A 25,782-nucleotide genomic window follows, 5' to 3' on the forward strand; every position below is an offset into this window, starting at 1 on the left:
CCACCCTGGGAGACACCCTCCCATTTTATAAGTGAAGGACACTGATGCTTAGAAAGGAGCAAAGATTCAGCAGAGGGAAGGGAAGGCGAAAAAGGAAAAGAAAATGGGTTTTTATGGAGGACCTGCTACATGCCAGGAATCAGCAAGTGCGGTCTCACATATGTTAACAGACCTATTCTTTCAAAATCTCTACAAGCAGCATCAACACCTGCATTTGCAGAGGAGAAAACAGGCTCCATTAAATAAGCTGGAAGCCCAGGGAGTGAGGGAGAAATTCAGATGGGACACCCAGTGCCTGGCCCTCGAGCCCAGAGCTCATTCATTCACCCCATGCGCTGGGTCAACAACCACTTCTCCAGCATCTTCCATTAGGCCAAACATTTAGGAAAAAAGGATGAACAAAATAGTCAAGCCCCCTGCCACGTGCCGCGTGTGGTGGGAGGAGGGCAAGATGCCGTGGGAAGACATGACGGGGTCCCACGGAGCTTCTCTGGAGAAGGGACCTTTGAGCTGAGGGCGGATGGATGACGGCCAGGATGAGTGAGGAGTGTTCCAGGCAGATGGAACAGCGTGTGCAAAGGGTCTGAGCCCATAAAGAGTTTCTGACGTTCCTGGTGGCTGGAGAGGAAGCCTGGGACCAGAATGTGCAGCTATGTCTAAGAGCTTTGAAGTTCAAGTCACCAAAGACGTCTAAATAGGTGGGAGGAACAATCAGAGTGGTGACTGCCGAGTGGAGAAGGGCCTGGAGGGAAAGCAGAGACCAGGTGGGAGGTGCTCCTAGCCATGCAGGAGGAGGAAGAGGTGAGGGCCAGGCTGAGAGCGGCTGCAGGGCTCCTGGGAGAGGGGTACGGACTTGCAGGCCATTGAGGTGGTAGATCAATAGGGCTTGTGATTAACTCGGGGTGGAGGGGAAGTGGCGGGAGGGGAAGTGGTGGGAGCTGTCAGGTCCCCCACCCTCTACCCCCTGGCCAGGGCGGGGCTGAGGTTGAGGACCATGCGGAGTCTTATCCCATGGAGCAGTGGGTCCTAACCTCAGCCAGAGTCAACAGAGGCTTCCTTGGATTTTTTTCGGAATGCCACATTTGTGCGTCATGCCAGGCTCACCTACTTAGCAAGACTCGCCTCCCGCAACCAGGCCCGCGGGATCCCAGCACCTCGTCCTGTCTGCTCACGAGGCCTGCCCGGAACTCTCCTCTCCTGCCGGAAGGCCCGTGAAAAGAAACCTTTCAGTAAACTCACAGCCAGACCCCCAAGTGAATTCTGGAGTCCTCCCCAGCGTCTGTGGCCGCCTCATCGGCCTCCAGGGCCCCAGTGACAGGGCATGACTGCCCAGCCGAAGACAGGATTGCTGCTGCCCGGTACCAGGCTGGGGACAGAGATGCCACACGGGCCAGTTTATTCCTGTTACTGCTCTGTACAGGTATATACAGTTGGTGTGAGCCTATGGTACATTATTTCACAAAGTTATCTTACATCCTTTGCACACTCCTCCTGGGCGAGAAGTACCTGCGGGCGGTAGAGGAAAGGACGCTCACGGGAGCCACTCTGTTGCTGAGGACGTGCACGGGGGCGCCCTCCCACCTGCTCCCGGGTGCCGGAGGCTTCCGCAGTCTTTCTCCTGGAGCGGATAGAGGCTGGCGGGGGCCAAGCAGCACCCACAGCCCCCACCACCCCAGGCTGCCTGACCCCACCGAGTACCATCAGCAGCAGGACAGTATCCCCCGGCCCCTCGCCGCCCGCCCATCACGGGGCGCTGGCGTGCATCTTCTCCAGGCAGCTCGTCCAGAAGGTCACCAGCCGGTTGTCACGGTTGACGCAGAAGTCCGTGAAGTCCTTCAGCAGCCGGTCAGCAAACCTCTCGTCGCCGGTGGCGCTGGAGCGCCAAGTCTTGGTCAGCATGGTGTTGTAGGCCCAGCTGTAGCCCACCCTCTCCTCGCAGAACAGGCTCTGGCTGGCGGAGCTGGTGGAGTTGCGGCGCCGCCGTGGCTGCCCCGAGAACTTGCGCTTGGAGTAGGGCAGCTGCAGGAACACCGTGCCTGTGGGGACAGGGGCCAGGTCACAGCTCCGGGAAGGAGGGAGGGAGGGTGCCCGGGCCAGCCCCCCGCCCCCACTCTGGGGCTCCCGGTCCTACCTCGGCCGCCCCAGACCCCGCCCCGTCCACACTGCGCCTGGAGCGCCTCACCTGTGACGTGGATGTACTGAGGCTTGGTCTCAGCAGGGAAGTTGAAAGCAGAGGCAGAATATTTATCTTGAACAAACCCAAACCTAAGGGAAGGACAGGGAGACAGGCCGATGAGGGCCCCCTGGGCTACAGGAACATGGCGGGGGGGGGGGGCGGGGGGGCGTGCTGGGGGGAGCGAGAGTGTGGCTAACACGACTCTCCGACGGCCATGGGATCTGGAAAGTCTCTTTCAGGTGGAACATTCAGGCTGCTCCTCACTGTCCTCACCACTTCCCACCATCCCGGCCCCCTTTCCTCTCTGGTGCTGAGAGCCTCTCACCTGCCCAGCTCTCCCTCCTCCAGCCTTCATCTCCACCCAGCCACCCCCCACTCCATCGCATCAGCCCTCCCCCCTGCGCCCACCCCCAAGACTGTCAGCTCCCCCGGGGAAGGCCCTTATCTTAACTCTGCTGAGCCGGGCCCCTCTCCCCTTCCTCTCAGTTCTCCCACACTAAGCACACAGTAGTTCTCAATAAAGGTTTTGCATTGAGAAATATCATAACTGGAGTCCTTTCCTTAAGGCGAGGAAAGCTAGGGCCCTGCCTCGCTGTGTTCTGGAAACAGGCATCCATGGCTTGTTCTATTCCTGGTTTTTTAATTTCCACAAAGTGCATGTATTACACTTTACCTGCTAAGTGCTGTAAAGGATGCATTGGCAGATATGGCCCCTGCCCTGAGTCTGAGGGGTTTATGTAATGAAGCCTGTGATGAGGCAGAACTATAGCAGGGAAAACCCTGTCTCCCTTCCTGGACTGAGCTCCAGGGAGGTGCTGTGTTGCATCCTCTACAGAAGCTGCTGGCTTTACACGGGCACTTGATAATTATTTACTGAAGAACATGTGTAGTCAGACGCATAAACAGATCGGCTGATGGGCACTGCCAGCTCATCACTGTCAGCTGGTTCTAGCACATGCAGGAACGGCTCTGGAGTCTGTCCTTCTTCCTCTCTACTTTCCGATCAAGGCTCTCTATTTACTCAGCGTGGATCAGCAGGACCTGCTGACAAACTCGTCTTCCTCATAATAACTACCATCTCCTGGGGCCCTACTAGGTGCTGGGAACGTCAGGGAACCCTCCCAACAAACCCGGTGAAGGGGGAGAACTCGAAGGCAAAGCACCTCACGGTTCCTCAGCCAGATGCTGGTGGAGGCCGAGGTGAACCAGGCCTGTCCGCTTCCCACATCCAAGTCCTTTCCCACCTACCTCTTCATTGACCGCCCCAAATCGCACCCCCTCCTACTGGACGGAGGAAGTCAGGTGCCCTGGCATTCATTTCACAGCCTTTACCAAGCATTGAAGAAAAGGGCTGAGTAAGGTCTAAGGCAGGCCTGGGCCGGCTTGGGTGGGGGAGGCTGAAGAGTCCGGACTTTATCCTGCGGTTGGTGGGGGGCTGTGCACGGAGGGGGGTGTGCCAGGTGGGGCGGGGACAGCTGAAGGCGCCTGAACAAGATGATATGACACTGAAGCAGGCACAGGAGGCTCTGATTTTCTATGAATAACACAAGGCAGCAACCGGACACTGAGTTAGTGATGTTCTAGAGACCCAGCTGGACCGGCCTGGGGGATACAGCTAAGCCTAGGAAAGGCTCTCCCTGGTATACATATTAGGTACCAGTAAATATCTACTGAACGTATCTATTGCTTTTTAACCATTCATTGTCTTCTCAACATGTGTCAAAAGGCTCCTGACAGATTCTACAGTTTTTCACCTCCTGGAGAGTTTGGCTCCAGGTCCTGTAGGAGGCTGAGGAGAGAGCTCTCTGCTCTCCTACAAACTGGAAGAAGAGGGAAGCAAGTCTGAAAAACTACAGCTCCAGGAACCGGACAGGTGGTGCTCATCTCTGAAACCAAGGCAGAGGGACTAGTCGGAGATAAGCAGTGAATCTGTCACTGGTGGACTGGGTCCATCTCCCCAGAAAGGGAATGAACTGGGCTTCGCTGTGGTAACTGCTATTTGAGACAAACACTGATGCCTCCCCATGCTTCCCTCTTGCTAAGGGACAAACCTGTGTGCAATGGCTTCCTGGAAAAGGTGCATTCGGTCCCAGTATGTTTCTGGTTCAAAGCCTAAAAGGAAAAAAGAGTAAATGCCGAGTTGTGATTCCAAGATTTGCAAATCTCCCTGGGTCCAGCCTTGGGTATCCTTCACTACTCTTGGCAATGCTCCCCCCTTGAGCCTGAGCTCTGCTTTTTCACACCACCTGCTTTCAGAAAGACCAGCCTCCACCCCAAGGAGGGATATCCTAAAGACAGTGACAGCCCTCAAGCTTCATCAGGGTCTAGAAAGGAGAGGAATATGAGTCCTCAGCGACCCGTGTGAGCTACTAGAACTTGGTATAAGACTCATCCTAATGACCGTCTGTGCCAAAAGCGGAAAGGAGCAGGATATTAAAATACAACCAAGAGATAAGCTTGAAATGAATGTCATTTGCTTCTAAGGAGAAAAAAAAAAATCCCAATCTTCCATTTTAGGGGTGGGGAAATTGAAGCAAATCAATATAAAATGATTTTTGGAAATGTGATCAGCTGGGGAGGGGAAGGGAGGGGAGGGGGCAGGGCAGGTGAGTGCCCGCCCCCACCGCCCACTTCGTGCTCCAGCCTGGCTGGTGTGAGGACAGGAGCAGGGTGAGGAGGTGGCAGGGCTGAGGCAGCTGTCACACAGCAGAGGCAACAGGCCGGGGCTGCTCTCGGGATCAAGGTGTGGAGGGCTGGGGCAGCAACCACATGAGACCTCGTCCCAGAGGCCAGGGGTGCCTGCAGGGGCTTTGTTGCTCTTTCTGTATTTGGAATTTTATATCTAGGTTAGATTTGAGGATTCTGGGTAACCAAAGAGCAGAAAAGAGAAAAGACTTTGGCTTTAACAGATAAAAACAGACAGTGTATTCTTGTCAGATTTTTAAGATTTTGAATTCCCTGTTATCAGAACGGGAGATAACAGGAAGAGAGGTGGCACAGAAGCAAGAAAATTGATTTTTAGATTCAAGTCCTTATTCCTTTCAACTAGGACTCCTTTCGTTCAGCTGTAACCATGGCAACCAACAGAGGATGCTGGTCTTGAAGACTGGGTTACGTCTGGCAGGGAAAACCATCGGTTCACACAAAAATGTCCTCCAGTGCCAGCCCTGCGAGCACCCCTGCGCTGTTACAGCGAAGGTGGAAAACCCCAGAAGAGTCTTTGGGTGGTATGGGGGGAGATCTCGCCTTCCCCTCAACATGTTAAAAACAGCAGTAGGAGGCGGTGCCTGGCTTAAAGTCATCAGATGCAGACATAATCACCTGCCATTTCAGGACGGCAAAAAACAGTCCCCCCTCGGCCACACCGTGAGGGTAAATGAGAATGTGTGTGTGGGGGGGTTGGGGGGTGCTTTGTAAACCCTAAAGATCCCAGGATCTTCAGCCTCCAGGGGCCGGGGGGCTCACCTGGAACCCCAACTATCACTTAAAACACTGTGTCTATATACAAATGTCTTCCAAGATGTAAAGAATGTACAGGTGGGCCTTTGGAACAAAAGCTCTTTGCACCCCGGGGGTGGGGGGGCCGTTTCTCTGCCACCAAACACAGCACAGACTCATAAGAACTCAGGAAAAAGCATCTCCTTCACCTCAAAAGTTTTTTTCTCCACACTGATAATTTCTACGCCTGAGAGTCTACAGGGCTCTGACACACCAGCAGCAACTCTAGCTTTTCGTTATAAAAAGATCATCCATGAGCTCATGGGGTGCTTTGTAGGAGCTAATTACATGCTCACTGAAATGAGTGCTTGGTGATGAAAAGTCCGTGCTGTGTGAAGTCAGCTCATCCCTCCATCTGTCTACACCTGCCCTCAGAGTCTGGTAGACGAGGGTGGAGCAGCGGGTGGGGTTGGCCCCATGGTCTCCATTCCGGGGAAGCACTCTGAGGGGGTCCCGCGTCCTCCAGGTGCTGACGCATCTCAGCTTTGCACAACAGCACACTGTGTCCTGTTTTTGCTTTCAATGTCTCCCATTTCTGGCCTTTATTCGTGGAGCAGCAGATCCAAGCCTCCAGTGAGGATCAGATTCCTGCCGCCCAAACCAGTAAGGCTGGAGCAGAGAGAGGAGGGTGTAGGGAGAAGCCTGGTGCTGCTCGAGATTTACAGAGCACAGCGCCCTCTCCCACCCACCGTCCCCTCCAGGCCTTACGAGGGTCTTCTTGAGCTAGTGAGGCAGCTCTGGTCACCCCCATTTCAGGAATAAGGCATTTGAGGCTCAGAGACATTAAGTGACTTGCCCAGGGTTGCTCAGCCACTAAGTGAAGAATCAGGATTGAAACTCTGGCCCCAGCACTTCCCTGGTGGCGCAGTGGTTGGGAATCTGCCTTCCAGTGCATGGGACACGGGTTCGAGCCCTGGTCCAGGAGGATCCCACATGCCATGGAGAAACTAGGCCCGTGTGCCACAAATACTAAGCCCGTACTCTGGAGCCCACGAGCAACAACTACTGAGCCTGAGTGACACAACTACTGCAGCCTGCGTGCCTAGAGCCTGTGCTCCGCAACAAGGAGGGACCACCGCAATGAGAAGCCCGCACACTGCAACGAAGAGTAGCCCCCGCTCGCCACAACTGGAGAAAGCCCGCGCGCAGCAACGAAGACCCAACGTGGCCAATAAATAAATAAATTTATAAAAAACAAACAAACAAAACCCTCTAGCCCCCTGACTACAAGGCTCCTTCTTTTCACTGGCCCGTGAAAAGCTGGCCTCCATTTTACCAAATTGAAAAAAAAAAAAAAAAAAAGCTGGCCTCCAGGCGCCTCGAGAGGCGACCCTGGGGGAAGGGTCTACGTGGGTAACAGGCCCTCCGGAGAGGGGTGTCTCTTACTGTCAAACAGGTGCTCGCTGCCCTCCTTGAGCAGGCAGCTGATGTTGAGTGGGATGAAGAGCTGGGCCCGGAGCGGGTCGCCGTACAGGTAACTGGGCAGCGCAAAGGGACCCTCCAAAACCGGCACCAACAAAAAGCCACAGGAGGTGGCCTTGCGATGCCAACCTTGGACCTGGTGGGAAGCACAGAAACACACAGCGTCACCTCCAAGTTCATTCTGACAAGAGAAGTAACTTCCTGAGGAGTGAAGCCACCCGAGTGATGGCCTGCGTATTGATCCACAGGTTCACTGATTAACGTCCGCCGGCTCCAGACCCACCCTGGGAGAAGGAAACACAGTTGAACCTCCTGTGAATCCTTGGAAGACCGGGAGGTAAGCGCATGGCTCCTCACAGCCTGAGTTTCTGCAACTTCAGGGGCTCTTTCGGGAGGAACAGGCTAGAGAGAGCTATGTCCTGCCTCTTCTTGCTCCATAGGATGTTGGAGGAAAGTCACAGGATATAGGTTAAGTCCTTCTAATTTTGTCCTTTATCAAAAATTTACTAAGTCCAAAGTATCAAATAGGAAAACAATCCACTCAGGCTGGCTGAGAGAGATAAGACGCGGGCTGCAAGATGATCATGGTGGCCTCTGGCCAAAAGTGACAAGCGCTGACCTCGCAGAATGAGAGCTGCTCTCTGCAAGCTCCCAAACGCCATCTGTCTGAAGACTGACCGAGAATAAAAGTTACTGGGGCTTAACGACAAACCTCCCCACTCTTAGCTTTTCTCCCAGGAACACTCCTAACCATGACCAAAACACCAAGGTCTCTGTTTGACCAAGTAATTTCTACGGCTTATGTAATATTTATCTAAATAAAATGTGGTTTATAACAAATGTGGACATGGCCTTAAAATAATAATTAACCTACACTCGAGATTCTTAAAAACTTAATAAAATCATGATAAAAATGAGCAGCTTTCAGTGGGTTTTACATGAATTGATGTGCAAAGGGTACTTTTTAAAAGATAGATGCTAAACTCCTCTGAGGAAATAAATACTCTTCTTCCCGCCAAATTATAACTGTATCTCTGTGTGTGTGAGTGAGAGAGAACACTGTGGCTGTGTGGTTCTGAGACAGTGTCACCTGGTGGGGCTTCTGAGGAGGACGCTATCGCACTGGGCCAGAGGGTTAGTTCTGGCTGGAGGGAGTGGTCATCCCAGCGCTGACCCGCTGGGGAAGAGCTGGTGTCCCCTGCAAGCTGAGCGGAATGGGCAGCTGGGCGTCTTTTTTGATTTGGACCTTAACAATGTTCCCTGGATGGGAGTGTCTCCATGGGAGGGGTCCTCAAAGACAGTAATGCCATTTGGAGGCAGACAGGGGTTGGGCAGACAGAGACGTAGACCAATCTCTTCCACGTCTTATAGGGATAAAACTAGGCTTTTGAGCCCCGGACAAAAAAACCTGTACGTTGCCAGCCGACGCTGTGCTCCTTTCCCTTTGGTCATCTCCTAGGCTCTTCCAAACTCTTTTTGAACTTTCCAGCTGCTTTCAGCTGTGCAATGAGATGTTTGGACCAGTGTTGGAGGGGCGTGGGATTCAGTTGAAGCCACAGAGAAATACTCTTTGGGGCTGAAGGAGAGAGCATATAAAAAAGGGTAGGAGACCGTAAAGATGGCTCACGAAGGCTCCTGGAAGACACTGACAGCTCGGCTAAGGAGCATTTATTTTAGACACACAGCCTGGGATGGGGGGTGGCCAGGAGCAATGAGTGACCTGATGAGGCAGCTGGACCACGGTGGACGAGAAGCAGAAACAGTCAGGAGACCAACTGAAACAGGGCTTCTCAGCTTTGGCACTTGAGACACTGGGGCTGGGGGATTCTTTGCCGTAGAGGCTGTGTTGTGCTCCGTGCTATAGGATGATGGGCTACATCCCTGGTCTCCCCACCACCCGCTAGACCCCAGGGGCACCCCCACCATTTGGGGCAAGTAAAAATGTCTCCAGATATGCCAAATGCTCCTAACAGGTCACAACCACACACCTCCCCCACCCCTGTAGAGAACCAGTTAATAGCAGTGATATTCACGAACAGAGGATTGTGTAGATAAACTATGATACAAACAAGCAACAGTATTCTGCAGCCCTTAAAAATAATGAGGCAATGTCTTCCAAATTGAGCTGATGTAGTGTGTTCTTGGTTACCAAAATACTCAGGTAGCTTTGGAAATTTGAAATGGTAAATATTCATGATGTATAAAAAAAACATGATACAGGGACTTCCCTGGTGGTCCAGTGGTTAAGAGTCTGTGCTTCCACTGCAGGGGGCGCTGGTTCGATCCCTGGTTGGAGAAGTAAGATCTCGCATGCCACACGGTGCAGCCCAACAAAAACAAAACACATGATACATAACTATAGAATCTTAATTACATAAAAATGGATGCTTAGTTGCATAGATACATAAACGGGACCTAGAAGGACGTGTCAGACTCTAAAATACTTGTGATTACGGATGACTTTGATTTTTTACTTCTTGTGTTTTTTAGTTTCCTATTACGCACATGTTAACTTTTAAGAAACAAATGTTATTTTAAAAACTTTCCCCCCAAATGAGGCAAAACAAATTAAAAAACAACTACAGTGAAGCCGACTTATTTATATTGATACAGAAGATATATAGGTGATAGGAAAAGCACAACATGAATAGTAAATATTCTGAGCTACTATGTCTGTTAAAAAAAAAAAAAAAGTAAAAGTAACAGGGCCTCTATATGCACAGAATCTCTCTGCTAGTACCAGCAAAGTGGCAGGGCAGTAGATGAAAGTCCCAGGGAACAGGGTGAGGGTGGGAGAGAGGGTTACATTCTGCTCTACACCAGTGATTCTCAGCTGGGGGCAATGCCTCCCCTCCCTGGGGACATCAGCAATATCTGGAGACATTTTTGGTTGTCACAGGAGGGTATGCTACTGGTATTTGGTGGGTAGATGCCAGGGATGTTGTTCAACATCCTACAATGCACAGGCCAGGCCCCCCCATGACAGAACCATCGGCCCTATGTGTCAGTAGCACACCAAGGGTCAGAAACCCTGATCTACACACCCTTTTCGACTGTTTGAATTTTTCACTATGCTTAATTTTTTGAAAGAGGCTAATCCAACGGTCCACGTGAAGGTAACAGGAGCCTGAAGTGAAAAGAATTTTTTGAGTGACGTGAATCTCTACCGAGCACCCGCGCGCCCGTCTGCCAGGTGAGCCCAGGCCTGACCGCACATAAGGGGGTCTCACCATCTCAAAGAGCACAGCGGCGGTCACCGCCATCCAGTGCAGCTTGATCTCGAAGGCCGCGTTCAGTGAGAAGTTGCCGTGGTAGTAACAGCTGCACCACTCCAGTCGGTCTGTGCGGTTGTTCACATCCACGTCCAGGGTCACGGTCCTCTGCTCTGGGACAGTGGCAGCTACATGGCAGGGGGGGAGGTTGGTGGCCAGGGGGAGGGAAAGGAAGGCAGGGGGTGAGGAGGAAGAGAAAACAACTGAGCATCCAGATGTGAAACTGCAGATTCCAGATGCTTCCTGGAAATCAGCTAGTCCAGGGCTCGGCAAATGCTTTCCATAAATGTCCACGTAGTAAATATTTTAGGTTTTGCAGGCTACAAGGTCTCTGTTTCAACTATTCAATGCTGCCGTTACAGTGCAAAAGCAGCCTCAGGTATTACCTAAACGAGTGGGCGCAGCTGTGTTCCAGTAAAACTTTATGAAAACAAATGGATTTTTAGGGCAGTCAGGCTACTCTGTGTGATACAATAATGGTGAATACATGTCATTATACATTTGTCAAAACCCATAAAATGCACAGCACCAAGACTAAACCCTAAGGGAAACCATGGGCTTTGGGTGATAATGATGTGTCAGTGTAGGGTTGTCGATTGTAACAAATATCCCACTCCAGTGGTGACGCTGATAGCAGGGGAGGCTGTGCATGTGTGCAGGTTGTGCGGGGCGGGGCAGGGAGTATATGGAAACTGTACTTTCTGCTCAGTTTTGCTGTGAACCTGAAAGTGCTCTAAAAATAAAGTTTATTATAAAACAAACAAATGAACAAACAGGTGACAGGCCAGATGTGGCTGGTTAAACCATAGTTCGCTTCCCCTAATCTAATCCAATTCCTGATTTACAGATGAGGAAACAGCAACCCATGGAGGAAAAACGTCTTGGCCAAGATCAGAGTCAGAACCTCAGCCAGGCTGAGCCCCAGATCTTCCAATTCCAGTGACCACGAAGGGACATGATGGGACACACAACCCGGACCACAGCGAGGAGAAGGTCTTGCTTTTCTGGTTTCAACCCAGGAAGGCAATAGTTCTATAATTGTTTCTCAAGAAATGAAACCTCTTAATGAAGGCTAACGCTCTGTCCCAACAACCGTGTGCTGCCCAAGGATGTCATGTCAGTGCCAAAGTGGCTCATCCAATCTGGGCTCCTGCTCAGAAATCCTTCTCAACCAAGACAGGGGTGTTTTAGAGACGGGTCAGACTGTCAAGTTCCTGACCAGACTAAAGGCCCAAAGCGGGCTCAGAAGTAAGAAGATCAGGGCTCTGCTCCACCTGGCTGGGCACTGCCACACATGGGGCTTCCGCAAACTACGATCGGACCCTCTTTCTCCCCTGCCCCCTTGAATCCAGTGACATTTCTCTGCGGCAGTCAGCTTAGTTCTGGGTTCTGCAGGTAGAAGCCCCGAGTGGCTTTTATCACACACAAGTAACAGCTCTTAAGTCAGCAATTTGAATGAACTTGTGCTGGGGGGGCAGTGGAGCTGCCGCTCGGACGCTGAACGGGACCTGGGCAGACCAACACTCAGCTGCGAGGTACACAGCTTGTCATTCTCTCAAAACCAGAACGTGCAAAAAAAAAAAAAACCAGGACGTGCAAAGTGGGAGACACTGTCGACTTGGACTGGGAAGACCTAAGCCCTGCCGTCCAAGCCCTGCGCCCCTGAGAACATTGCTCCACCCCTCCTGGTTTGGCTCCTCGTCTGCAAACTGAGAGGGCGCCCGTCCAGCTGCTCTGTAGAGAAGAGGGGAGGGTCAAGTGAAACATGGATGAGAAGGGCTCTCGGACTCCCCTCCTGCCTTCTCCTCTGGCCACCCTCCCTTGTGACTCTCCTCCTTTCCTCCTCCTCCTGTTATTCCTTCCTCCCAGTTTAAGCCACGGGCTTATCACCACTGCTCCATCAGAGGTCTGCCTAAGACTCCCATGGACGCTGCTTAAGCCTAAAGAACTAGGTGGCTCTGGTGCTAAAAGTCTCATCAGAACGAGTTTCTGTCTCTGCCTCGTGTTCCTGACTCCTGACACCGCCAGAGGAACCCTTTACTGAACAGCCCAAACTCAAGGAAGGAAGTTTGCTCTCTGGGCTTGGACAATGTGTTCTCTGTAGGTGAAAAGCCCCGGTCACAAAAGAAAGGGCACTCAGAAAACACCAGCAGTGACCTTGCACATGTCTCCTTTCCCATGTGGCACGTCAAGTTCAGAACAGGCTGGTCTGAGGAAGCCAGAGGAAGCGCACTGTTCAGCCTAGTGGTTACGGGCTCAAGATACCACTGGCTTCACTCCTCAGTAGGGGAGGTGACAGTGCAGACGCTGCGGGCTGAGGATGCTGACAATGGTGTGAGTCCAGCTGAGGTGCAGCCCCTGGCCAATTCTCTGCATCTCTTCTCGACTTCCATGAGGACCGGCTTGTTCCCCTTGGGATAGGGAGATATAGCGAGGCCAGTGAATAAGGACAAACCCAGGCTGAGCATCCTTCACCCGTGTCACAGAGACGGGTTGTCAAAGACCTGAGGAGGGGATCGGTGTCACAGGAGGAGAAAGAACAGCATCTCAGGGAGGGGAGTGAAGGTAAAGGTAACAACCAGCTCTGCCCACCGACAGAACGAGCGATCTCGGGAGTGAGTGCCACGTGGGTGGGAGTTTTCAAAGAGCGGCTGGCTCCCCACTCCTCAGGGCTGCTGTGGAAGACATTCAAACATCAGGGTTTGGACCGAGGTGCCCTACAGCCCCTTCTGAGCCTGAGATCCGGTGGGCTGCAAGAGAAGGCTGAGAAGTAAAAGGCGTGGGACTGGCTCAAGGGATGCAGTGCTGCCTCTTCCGGGGTCTCGGATCCCCTGAGCTTCACGGCTCAGCGACACAAGATGACAGGGGTGGGGAAGTGGAGCCACCACAGACCAAGCCAGACAGGACCATGTGCCACCGTCAGGCATTTCAAAACAGTTTTCTGCTGCTAACTTCCAACTGAGAATTAGGAATGTCTAAAAAGGAACACATCAAAATGAATGAACGAAAAAGGGAGCAGGTCATAAATGATACAAAGGCCTTCTTCCCCTTCTATGTCATTTTGATTTTTTTCTGAGAAAAAGACTCAACACTACAGATAGACCAATTTCACGTAAGTAAACAATACAGTAAAAGTCTATATTCTAACCTGAAAAAATGCTGGGAAGAAGGATCTCATGTCCTAACACAGAGGTGGGAGGGGTGTTACTGGAGAGAAGTAGCTGTAATAATGCCGTGTTGGGTTTAAAAGGAAAAGAAACCCACTTCCTGTGGGAGGGGTGGTGGGAAAGGAAGCTGATGGAGTAAAATTCCACTATAACAATCATGGGAGCCATTGAAAACCTAGTAAGTGGATGTTTTCCCAGAAAACATGCACATATGAAAGATTCTGCCTAGTTTCAGAACCACCGACCCTCCTGACACCCCTGTACAGGGTGAAGAATACCCCAGGTTGATAAACTACCTGCTGTAGACATAAATCTCTTTGCCCCTACTCTTCCTCTTTTTTGGACATATTTTCCCATATGCTTTTCCTTTTTGACCACACTTTTTGAAGTAACTAAGAACCAAAGCTAAACCAAATGACACAAATCTCATCCTGAGCTTCAGATGATGGCAGTCACAAGAGGGTTGTACCAGCGGCTGCGGGAGAAGACTTTGGAAATGATGATGTCCCTAGAGAGACTGTCAAGATAGCCTCCAGAACCAAAATGATGACGCATTTCCCAGAAGCAGTAACCCTAACCAAGGGGTAAGTGCAGCACACGGGCTGGGACCCTGCACACACCCCCATGGAGAACTTGGTGAGAAGCGGTGGTCTGTCCCCTGCCTCTCGCACAAAGCACTGGCCACACTGGCCCTGAGCAACTCTGAGAATCTGGAAACTGTGATGACTTGTAACGTTTCCATTCCACCAGCTAGGCAAGCATTCCAATTAGCCGGGCACTTCTGGGCTAACCAAGTAGAATGGGGAATTTCCCTGGAGTTTGGCCTATGTTACGTTTGCTTCCCTCCATCCAGAGGGTTTTGAGGGTCTCTCCAACCTGCCTTTGAGGGAAATCTCACGACGCCCTGCCTAGAGCACGCATTTTCTAAAGACGCTCACATCTCGACCCATCAGTCCGGTCCTTGAGAGCAGAGGTCACCACTGTTCAATAAGCAGGTGCTCACCCCATCTTAGGGCTGCAGGAACCGAGGAAGGGAAAGAAGAATCCCGGTGTGCATCCCTTGATGGGGTAAGCACATTTGGGGAGGGAGGGCAGAGAGGAGGGTCACGCACAGGGTGAGTGCCTGGAGTGGACACCTCTGAGGTCTTCTTCTTCTGAGGTCCTAGGATGTTGTAGTCATGGGACAGCCTCTGGCAAGAGCTAAACCAGCAGTGAGCACCAGCTCACGTCCCCTGTGTCCTGAGCCTCTTGGGAAAAGTGACCACACTGTCTGTCCTCTCCTATCCATAGAAGATTAGTGTCCTGCCCTGATCTGACAACTGCTGAGCCCTGTTGGTTGGTTGGGACAATGATGAGCTCGACCCACTAGGCTGGTGAAAGCCGCACAGGAGCCACGGTGCTAACAGTCACAGTGTGACAGCCACGGGGGCCCTAACCCTGGTTCCCGTGGCACCGCCCCTTTGGCTGCCCCTCTGCTCAGCCACCCGCCAGTGTGTCCCCGGGCTCCATCTGCTTGGGCACCTACCTAAAAGCGCAGCCGCCTGGCTCCGGCCCCCGAAGCTGCGGCTGAAGGAGCTGTGCCTGCTGGCGTAGGAGGCTGGCCGGCTGGGCAGCCAGGGCAACAGGAAGGCAGGGATCTCCGAGTGCAAGAGCTCCTCGGCCACGAAGGCCACCTCAAACCACTTGCGCTGGAAGCTGGCGAAGTCGTCCACCGCCGTCGTGTGCCAGGCAGTGGGCTGCTGCACGGCCACTGGGAAGGGCAGAGGGGAGGGGGAGCCCTCAGCACAAGCTCTCGTGTGCTCACCGGTTCACGCCCAACACGGGTGAACCTGAAAACACAACGCTAACGAGCCAGACACAAAAGACCACAGAGTGTGTGAGCCCGCTTGGGTGAAATGTCCAGAACAGGCCAGTCTTCAGAGACAGAAAGCTGACTGGTGGTGGCCAGGGCCTGGGGGAAGAGGAGTTTTGGAGGGAGCCCTAATGAGGGCGGGGTTTCCTTTCAGGGCGATGGAAGAGGTCTGGAACTAGATAGAGGTGGTGGTTGCATGACACTTAGAATACTCCACGCCACTGCCTTTTAAAATGGTTAGTTTTGGGAACTCCTTGGTGGTCCAGTGGTTAGGACTCAGTGCTTTCACTGCAGTGGCCCAGCCAGATTCAACCAAGATCCCGCAAGCCGTGCCCCACGGCCAAAAAAAAAAAAAAAGCCAAATAAGTAAATAACTAAAATGGTTAGTTTTATGTTATGCAACCTCTCCTTCAATTAAAAAAATATTTTATCCCCAGTTTCAGACCTCTAATTTCAGAGCATGTGACAGTAACTGGGGGTTTTTCACCTTGAAGGTAAGGTGGGTGTCTACTGGTCAAACTCAGAATTTAAGGGAAGAGGGGTGATGGACACACTTGGTGTCTACGAGGAAAAAACCTAGACGGATCCACTTCCAATACATGCTTGGATAAGAGCGCCAGTGAGTGGCACCAGCCGCTTCATCTGATGGAGTATTCCCGAAGCCCAGAGGCCGAGAAGCTGTCTGTCTGAAGGGTGGGAGTCACTCCCCTCCAAGGTCCCTGTGTGCTCAGGAGGGACTGGAGATGCTGGTCGGAACCCTGGGTGCCTGCAGCTCTGACCAGGCTGGAAATTGCTCCCCTTCTGGGAATTCCTTTTATTCATTAAAAAACAAAATACTTGAAATTTATCTTGGAAAGCTTGCTAGTCTTCCTGGAGGAAGAGATGGAGTCTGAAGGCCCAGCAAGTAAAAAGTGCTCTCAGTTAGATGAGAGCTGTCATGTTATACTCAGACCCACCTGCACTGGGTGGGGGTCGGGGGCGCCGTGAGTAAAAACAGTGACCAGCAAATGAGCCGCGGGCATTTCCTCATCATTTGCCTCAGCCTCTTTTAGGCTTATCTTCCATCCACACTGTGCTCACCAAGAATGTACTGTGGCTTTAAGAAACCCTTTGTCACTCTGGTGATGCTCAAAGTAAGTACAGATGCTCAAGGAGGCTGACGGATCCGTCAACTTAGAGGACAGCATCACACGAGGAGCTCGAGAAGCACCGTCATTTAACGGAGCATGTCACCAGGAAACACCTGCCCCACGGGCAACAGTTCGCCTCACCTCGCTCAGGCTCTCTGTCCATCACTATCTTGTAGAAATAGAAGCCATATATGAAGGTCCGCCAGACTTCACCAGAGGCGTGTGTGATGAGCTGCTCTTCCAGCATTTTCTAGAAGGAGAGACAACGAAGCTCTGAAATTCCTGCAGGGGAACATCTCAGAGGTGCAGCCCTCAAACCCCACTCTCCACCCCCATCAGCGGTGACGACTGCGCTGTGTTAAATGCTATGCCTGGTGTAAATTATATTATAAAATGCAAATGCATAATACAGTATCATCAGATATTTCAAACACACAGAAAAGTATAAAGAAAATCCAGGTCATGCCATCAGCTAAATTCAACTAATTTAACTTTTTGCTATACAGACTTCAGAGATTTTTGTTTAAAAAAAAAAAAATCTCGGGAATTCCCTGGCAGTCCAGTGGTTAGGACTTTCACTGCCAAGGGTGTGGGTTCGATCCCTGGTCAGGGAACTAAGATCCCGCAAGCTGTGCAGCGTGGCCAAATAAAATAAAATAAAAATTAAAAAATCTCTACGGAGTCTCCCATGTCTCACTCCCCTTCCTCTCTCTCCAGAAATAAATGGTTAGCGAAATGTAATTCTCAAGCATGTTTTTAATAATTTTATTATATAGACAAGTATTGATCAAACAGCACTGATTCCCCATGGGGGCCTCTGTGTGGACAGTACGGTGTGAACCGACCTCTCCCTTTCCCCTTCTCTCGAGTTTAATTCCAGTTCAGAACAGTGTCATTAAATTCAGCGAGTGCTTGCTCAGTGCCTACCATGTGCCAAGCAACACGGCGGGCACTGGTGATGTGGAAACGCACAGTAAGGGATGGCCTGCGCTCGGGGGGCCTGGTCAGGGCGGAGGACGAATGAGATGTGGACCCCACTCTGCTGTGCCCAGTGCTCGACAGAGGACGCGTGGGGTGCCAGGAAGATGCTGAGGCAGAGGGAGGGCACTGCCTGGGGATCCTTCACAGAGACTCCCCCAAGGTTCAAAAGCGCAGATTCTGCCCAAAACATTTCAATTCCGGTGGCAGATTATGCCCGATGTTTAAGTCAAGGTAAAGTAGTGCCTTTCGAACCAAGACCTGCTCTATGATTTGTTGATCCCAGACAGGCCTCACATTGACTAAAAACAGACTCTTACTCCACCTGGTGACCTCGCTACTGGCGAGGGCCCCCGCTCTGTGGTCTTACCTGCATGATGTCGATGGCCATGGCCTGCGTCTGCACCCCATCCACGTTGTTCACCAGCCAGTGTACCACTTCCGCACTGATGAAGCAGCACGGTGAGAGGCCCTTCTGCTCAGGGAGCAGCTGGACTCCTGTCCTGAGTTCCAAGGCGGCAACAAGCAGAAAGAGAAGGTTAAAAAAGAAGGGACCCCTACTAAAACATTTGATATCTGAAGTGAGGATCCCCACAGCTCAATTTCTCCACATTAATCCTAGACTCAGAGAAATCCCTGTGACAGGACAAAAGAAGGTGTTACAGGGGAAAAGGAGAAGGGGGAGGAGAGAACCTGGCCTTCAGAGAACACCTATGCTTGTCAGGCGTTAAACTGGGTAATTTACATGATTATTTCATTCAATCCTCACATCGATCCTGTGAATCAACCATTATAATCCCACTTTACAAACAAGGTAACAGAGGCTCAGAGAGGTCAAGTAACTCACCCAAGGTCTCACAGTTGCTGAGCAGTAGTCAGGTATAAATCCACCAAACCACGCTGCCTGAGCACCACCCCAGCTTGGGCCACGGGATCCTCCCACCCCTGCACTCATTCATGAGAGAAGCCACTTACGAGGGGTGCTTCATGGCCTCCAGGATCTCCACCAGGGTGGAGGAGGACGTCAAGGAGCTGGCCGCCAACTGCTGAGAGCTGTAACAGAGAAGCAGAGTGAAATTCCCGAGTCTTGACCCTCTTGCTTTGCTTCTTACAGAGCTGGAAACCAGGCTGATATGGACACTGAAGGCATTCAAGCAAATTCTGGACAGTTACATCCTGGAGATATCTCACAGGGGGGTTCCTGCTTCCAAAATGTATACATTTAAAAAAAAAAAGGATTCAAAGTGGTTTTCTGTCCAAACTTGCTTCCTTTAATAAGCATCTCCCCTCTGAATAATATGTCAGGCTTGACCCCTTCCAAGAAATCTCTCTAGAAGAATGCTCTGGGCCTTTCACACATCACATCATTTAATCTCACCAAAGAACGCTAGGTAACATGGTCAGAGCACAGGGGGCAGAATCCCAGGATCATCACCATCAGCTGGAGGGCCTCTGGTTTTTCTTGGCCTAAGTTTCCCCATCTGAAAACTGGGAATGATACTGTTCCTGTCTTCCAGGGTTGCTGTGAGGTTAGTGTGTGTAAAATACTGTGCATGGGACTGACACCCACAAAGTCCAAAATGGTAGACCATACTAAACACAGTAACAGTACCATCCACCCTTTGGAACTTGGAGATGTAAAAGGAGCTGGTGAAGGTCAGAGCTGGGAAGCGTCAGGGTCATCATTTGAATCCCGTCTGTCTGCTCCAGCGCCCAGATCTTTCCGTCACCTGCTGCCCGAGTTCTTCCTCGATGGTACTATGGTCCCTTAAACATGCTTAATACTCAGCGACCGAGCCCAGATTACTGGGCATGGGACACACAGGGCCACCCATCACACCAAACCTGGGGCTTATCCGGAAGCTCCTTAAACCCCTCCCATTCCTCAGTCCCAGCCTCCTCTTCCTACTAGGCAGGTCCAGGACCCACTGGAGCATTTCAGAATCTCAGGGTTAAAGAAGACTTTAAAGACCCTGGAAGTGAACTAATGCCTGAGTCCTCGCGACAAGAGTCTGGACAGAGGCCGCTCCACTGTGTGAACATCTTCAGTGGCAGAACCAGCTGCTTGGGAGCTCTTTATCGTGAGATGGAGTGTGTTCTCTGTAATTCAGTCATTGGTCCTGATTCGTGTTGTTTTTGGCCTTCTCATCTCCAGCCTAAACATTCCCAGTTCCTCTTCCAAAAGCAGAAGAGAACCTGCCACGTGAGCAACAAGGAAGCAGAGAAGTGCACGCCTTTCCTGTGCCCTGGGCTGCCGGAGCCGAAGCGTCTGCCAGACTTGGCAGGGACGTGGGCCTGGGGAGACGACAGAGGCCAGACAAGGCCAGGCCTGCGGCCGCCTCCAAACTGACCACCTCTACCAGCCAGTATAGACGAGATGCAGGTAAATCCAGCACAGGATGTGTGACGTGCAAAGGAAACTGCGTGGCCGCTGACGGGGACCAGCCAGGTGAGCTGCCTCAGATGACCTTCTGCGCTCAGGTGAAAGGTCCAAAGTCATGTCTCTTAGACCATTTAGCTGAGGACCACTCAGTCAGTGCAGTGAGGGAACAAGAGCAGACTGGACAGAATTACGATAAACCAAACGCAGCTCGGAAGGATATAAAAAAGAAGTTTCTCAGATTTGACAACAGCATTAAAAGCTGGGCACTTCCTCCAGCAAATGAGCTCCAAGCAGCTTCTTTTCCCCCTGGTTATTCAGGAACAAGAAAAGAGTCACGGAGGGACTTCCCTGGCAGTCGAGTGGTTAGGACTCTGCGCTTCCACTGCAGGGAGCACGGTTTCCATACCTGGTTAGGGAACTAAAATCCCACATCCCACACAGCGCGGCCAAAATAAAAAAAAAAAGAAAGAAAAGAAAAGAGCCACATTGGGGCACAATAATCGACCCATTCACTGTTCGTCCATTTCCTCAGGTGGCGTGGACTGACTGCACCTGACATAGGCAAGGCATTGGGCCATGGGCGCCCCGTGCAGCAGGACGGGTTCGCTCTGGGCCCCCTTCCCGAAGCCCACTCCTGCACAGTGCCTGCTGCTTCTCTGTGTCTCTGCGGCAACCTCTTAGCTGTCCTGTGAGGAAGGCAGGGCACTGACCACTAGCCCTGTCGAAAGGTGCTGGTGAGGACCGGCTGTCTGGGCTCCCAGATATAACTTGTGGCCGAGTCAGACCTCGGGCCTGGGATCTGGACCCCTGGTCTCTGCAGCCTTTGAGGTCAGACCAGCCTCACTGCCCAGGAGCATGAGTTTGGCCTTTCTGGGTCTCACCTGCTGTCACTGGAGTTTGCAGAGGGGAAGCCCTGTTCCCCTGAGCTCTGCGAGTTCCCAAAGGTCTGGCTGTTGCCTCTGTCCACGGACTGGCCTGTGCTCACCCCCAGACTGGTGCTGTCCGACATCGGGGTGGCCGTCTGGTCCACGGACACCTGTAGGAGATTTAAAAGTTAACACCAAAGGGAAAAAAAAAATCTTTCAGGCTATTCACACGCACGGTCCTACCCATTCCTCTCATTCCCAGTCCCCACTAGTCCCTGGTTGAGGAGCTAAAGGAGTCCAGGGACCACCCTGCTGGCGTGTGCCCCCTTCTATCGGAGCCAGTGGCGGGAGGGATTCCTGTGCCGCAAACTGAGGCCACGGGAGGCCAAGGTGCACAGTGAACCCCTGGGACCAGGACCTGACTCAAACCACAAGATTTGCACTAAAGAAAACCCCCACCAAGGGAGTAAAGAAGTCAACATCATTCCTCAGGGCTGGGAGAAGGGAGAGAGCACGGTTAGAGACAAGCAGCTCTCCTGGCCCCCAGTCTTCCTCACTCGCGCCTGTCGCAGGTGCAATCAGTCTTCCCATTTGCCCAGGTTCACAGCTCAGGTGCATCTGAAGCTCCCTTCTCCAGCTTCACCTCTAGAGGCCTCGTCCTGTGGCCTCCCGTCTGCCGACTCCCACGACCCCTCAGGCGTGCCTGCCCCACCGCCTGGCTCCCACTGACCCCCCCCACCTCACACACACCCTACCTGTGAGCACTCCAGCTTCATCTTCCTAAAGGATAGCTCCAATCTCATCACTCCGTTACTCTGAAATCTTTCAAGCCTCCCCACAAGCTACCGAACTGAGAACCGACTTGCGGCACCGGAGCTCTGGCTCAAACTGCCCCATCCACGCTCACCCACGGCTCTGTTTCCAGCCGAGTCAACCCTGTGTGTTTAAAACTGTCTGTGTGCCCCACCAACCTGGGACGCCCTTCCCCACCACCACAGGCTACAAACGCTGTGTTTCAAATGCTGCTCCCTTAGTGAAACATTCCCTGACTCACTCTGCCCCCATCCCCAAACAGAAACTGTCTCTCTACTTTGGGTCTCTGACCCCTGCCTGGGAGCTGCCAGGTTTTGCTTCATGTCATGGTTTTCTATCTGTCTCATTCCCTTTAAACGGCCTGGAGGGCAGGACTATGACCTGCCCACCTAGAGAGGCTGCACCCCACAGCAAACATCTGGAGAGAACAGCAACCCTTCCAGAGCACTTCTGGAAAAATCTAAGACTCCTAGTCCCTCTTACATGGGGTTCTAGAGTACTTCCAGAATGGAGCCTTATATTATCAGATACTCTATCGGATGATGGAAAAATCACTCCTTCTAAAACAGGGTATCTCGGGACTTCCCTGGTGGTGCAGTGGTTAAGACTCCACACTCCCAATGCAGCGGCCCCGGGTTTGATCCCTAGCCAGGGAACTAGATCCCACATGCATGCTGCAACTAAGAGTTCACATGCCACAACTAAGGACCTGGAGAACCACAAGTAAGGAACCCACCTACCTGCTGCAACTACGACACAGCTCAACCAAATAAATAAACAGTAAAAAATAATAATAATAAAATAAATAAAACAGGGCATCTCAACCACGGCATTATCGCCGTTAGGGGCCAGATAAGCCTTTGTTGTGGGGACCGTCCTGTGCATCCTCGGGTGCTGAGCAGCTCCCTGGCTCCTACTCACCAGATGCTAGTAATGACCCCCTTATCATCGCCCTCTGCTCCAGCTGTGACAAATAACAATGTTTCCAGGTATTACCAATCGTCCCCTAGGAGACAAAATCACCCCTGGTTCTAAAAGAACCAATTGGCTCTCCTACATCAGGTTCAATGAACTGCCAAAAAAACTTTGCCAGCACCATAAATACTGAGAAATGCAGCAAGAAGCAGTTTGCAATTACCAGCCACCACCTGCCCCCAACCAGTAAGACTTAGGAATAGATGCTACACCGAAAAATTAAGTTAGAAGCTAAAGGAGGGGACTAGATTCAGTTCTCAGGCACAGAAGCCTCTAGGTGCTGCCTCTCTGGTGGGGTCATCTCTCGTCTACTGCCCCTGAGAATTGCCCCACCAGCCTGAGCGAGGAAGTGGTTAAGAATTATCCTCTAAATCAGAAATTGGCAAATATTTTCTGTCAAGGACCAGATGGTAATTATTTTAGGCTTTGTGGGCTATAAAGCCTGTTGAAACTTATACAGTTTCTGTATAAGTGAAAAAGCACAAAAGCAGCCATCAATGATGTAAATGAAGGGGGTGTGGCTTTGTCCTGATAAAACTTTATTGACAAAAGCAGATGGTGGGCCAGATTTGCCCCACCCCTGCTCCATATCACACAACATCCATGTTTCAAGAGGCTGCTCAGATGGGACTCCTCTGGTGGTCCAGTGGGTAAGACTCTGCACTCCCAATGCAGGGGGCCCAGGTTCAATCCCTGGTCGGGGAACTAGATCCCACATGCATACCACAACTAAGAGCCTGCATGCTGCAACTAAACATGCCTCAATGAAGATCCTGTGTGCCACAACTAAGACCCAGTGCAGCCTATATAAACAAATATTTAAAAAATAAAAAAGAGGCCACAGAGAAAGGCATTTTGCTCAGATCTTAATACCAGGAAAAGTTATGCTTCTCCCCAACAACTGGTTTGTCTTTATCTCATGACCACTCTGAATCCTGGAACAGATGTTTCCCACTTTTCTTTGGCTACCAGGAAGTGCAGAGCTGAATTTAGCAGGAAACTCTAAGTACGTTATAAGACCTCGTAGGATGTCCTGTCTTATTTTTTCTTTTCCTGAATTTCCCCATCTAGTCACATTTTTATTCTGGAGGTTGCATTTATTTCCATAATCCACCCGAAGAAACTTTTTAGAATAAGACCAGTGGGAAAAGACAGACAAAGAGATGGACAGAACCACCGTTGTCTCACACGGAGAGCTGAAAAGAGCCAATCAGAGGGAGGTGCTTGGTCTGGGATGGGTTTTGTCTTAGGAACCTCATTCAAAACCTTCCTTACAGAAGGACCCCATTAAACCTGTGCAGATGGGACCTTCCAGAGGTGAGTTTAATCTCCTGTCTCCTCTTTGGAGTGGGCTAGATTTAGTGACCTGCTTCCAGAGTATAGAAAGGGGAAACAGCAGCTTCACAGTGGAGACAGCTGGCAAGTACCACATCACCAAGCGATGACGGTTCACGTCACCAATGATGTTGTGTGGACCTTGTGGGCCTCCATGGGATGTGATGAGATGGGTACTTCACCTCTGAGGATTCTTTTCAAAAACCTATAACTCCCGTCTCGCCATGAGAAAAACATCAAACCAACCCAGATTTGGAGACTTTCTACAGGATATCTGGCCAGGACTCATCCAGACCATCAAGGTCATTAAAAAAAAAAAAAAAAAACCAACCCAAATAACAAGAAAAGACTGACAAAATGTCACAGACCAGAGGAGACTGGGGAGACATGGCAGCTAAATGCAACATGGTGCCCCGGATTGGACCCTGGAACAGAGAGGACGTTCACAGAAAAACCAGTGAAATCCAAATAAAGTTTGGCATTTAGTTAATTAAACAAACAAACCAACAACCCTCAGCAGCAACACCAACCCCTTCTCCTCCCACCTTCCCACACGCCCAAAGCTGTGGGAGAAGCTGAGGGAGGGGGCTTTCCCAAGGACGCCTCTGAGATGAGCATCAACCACAACACGTGCCCGCATGGCCCCCAACCCCATGCCTGTCAGAGCCCTGCTTGCTCCTGCTGGAGGACAACCAGCCACCAGGACACAGCAGGACCCGCCAGCCCAGCCCTCAACTGTGCATTGAGGCCAGTGTCCCACCTGGAGACGAGGTGGGTTAAGCAGGGCTCCTGGCCTCCAGCCACCCAGCACCATCCGGGCACAGAGAGGCCTCGTAAAAGCACTCATGAAGGAATCCCATATACCTTGCAGAGCTGGAGAATAACCCCAGCCCCACAGCCAGGATGTTTTCCAAGGTTTATATCATCAGAGAAGGAAGGAATATCACCCCTCATCAAAACCCTCCCCTGCAGTTTGCGATTGACATGTACACACTGTTATATTTAAAATAGATAACCAACAAGGACCTATTGTATAGCACAGGGAACTCTGCTCAATATTATGTAACAACCTAAATGGGAAAAGAATTTGAAAAAGAATAGATGCATGTATATGTATAACTGAATCACTTTGCTGTTCACCTGAAAGTAACACAACATTGTTAATCGGCTATACTTCAATATAAAATAAAATGTTAAATAAACAAACAAAAAAAAACCCCCAAAAAACAAACTTCCCCTGCCCTCACGGTGCTCACCCTCTGGGGGTGAGGAGGGGGGAAGAGACATCAAACAAGCAACAACCACAGGGTGTCGTGTTCATCCCTGTATCTCCCACGGCACTCAGCACAGCTCAATTTAATTTCATGTCAGTACAGAGCGCTCCCTTACTACATCTTACACAGGATCATTTTTTTTTTTAATGGTGGGTAACATAAACTCCTCATCTCTGTTTGCTGTTTCCAATTCCAGGAACTTATCCACTTCTGTTCTTCTGGTGAATTCCACCACGTGAACCTGTGTGGAGTATTATAGGATGTATAAAACAATTCTCTCCCGCTCTGTTGATTTATCTTAGGTTAAGTTCTAATCTAAGTCTGAAGCTTTTCACAAGAGGGTCTATTGTTAGAAAGTAAAAGGTTAAAAACTCCAACCGGAGTCTGTTTTAAACCACAAGGGCAGGTTGCCTCCTACGGATGGTGATTGCTGGATTAGGACTCAGAGGCCCCAACGGGGACCTGCCCAGGGTCGCGCTTTCACTGGGAAGAGCCCAGCACAGACCCAAGATGCCCTCTGGCCTCCCAAGAAAGGGAAGACACCAGTGTGAACTACAGAACAGTGGAGGGGCTCTGCCACTTGCTAGTTCCGGGCCCTTTGACCAGGCAACATACTTAAGCCTCAGTTTCTTCATCTGGAA

The 25,782-nt window shown here is 51.2% G+C and overlaps 1 protein-coding gene across 9 annotated transcripts in view; it reads right to left on the bottom strand.

The window, feature by feature from the left end:
- Window positions 1–1,379: 1,379 nt before the first annotated feature.
- The window catches only part of DEPDC5 (DEP domain containing 5, GATOR1 subcomplex subunit), a 93,186-nt gene continuing 68,783 nt past the window's right edge, over window positions 1,380–25,782 (bottom strand). For all 9 annotated transcript variants that reach the window (XM_060121481.1, XM_060121484.1, XM_060121488.1 and 6 more), the window contains 10 exons: window positions 20,760–20,914; window positions 18,471–18,548; window positions 17,866–17,998; window positions 16,659–16,767; window positions 15,061–15,285; window positions 10,327–10,496; window positions 7,061–7,232; window positions 4,228–4,288; window positions 2,183–2,265; window positions 1,380–2,036 (listed from right to left, as the gene is read on the bottom strand). In XM_060121481.1, coding sequence (XP_059977464.1) covers window positions 1,744–2,036; window positions 2,183–2,265; window positions 4,228–4,288; window positions 7,061–7,232; window positions 10,327–10,496; window positions 15,061–15,285; window positions 16,659–16,767; window positions 17,866–17,998; window positions 18,471–18,548; window positions 20,760–20,914 — 1,479 coding nt within the window. In that variant the 3' untranslated portion in view covers window positions 1,380–1,743. The remainder of the gene's footprint in view (window positions 2,037–2,182; window positions 2,266–4,227; window positions 4,289–7,060; window positions 7,233–10,326; window positions 10,497–15,060; window positions 15,286–16,658; window positions 16,768–17,865; window positions 17,999–18,470; window positions 18,549–20,759; window positions 20,915–25,782) is intronic.

This window comes from Lagenorhynchus albirostris, chromosome 14 (assembly GCF_949774975.1).
Source record: "Lagenorhynchus albirostris chromosome 14, mLagAlb1.1, whole genome shotgun sequence".
In the NCBI taxonomy this organism is placed as follows: domain Eukaryota; kingdom Metazoa; phylum Chordata; class Mammalia; order Artiodactyla; family Delphinidae; genus Lagenorhynchus; species Lagenorhynchus albirostris.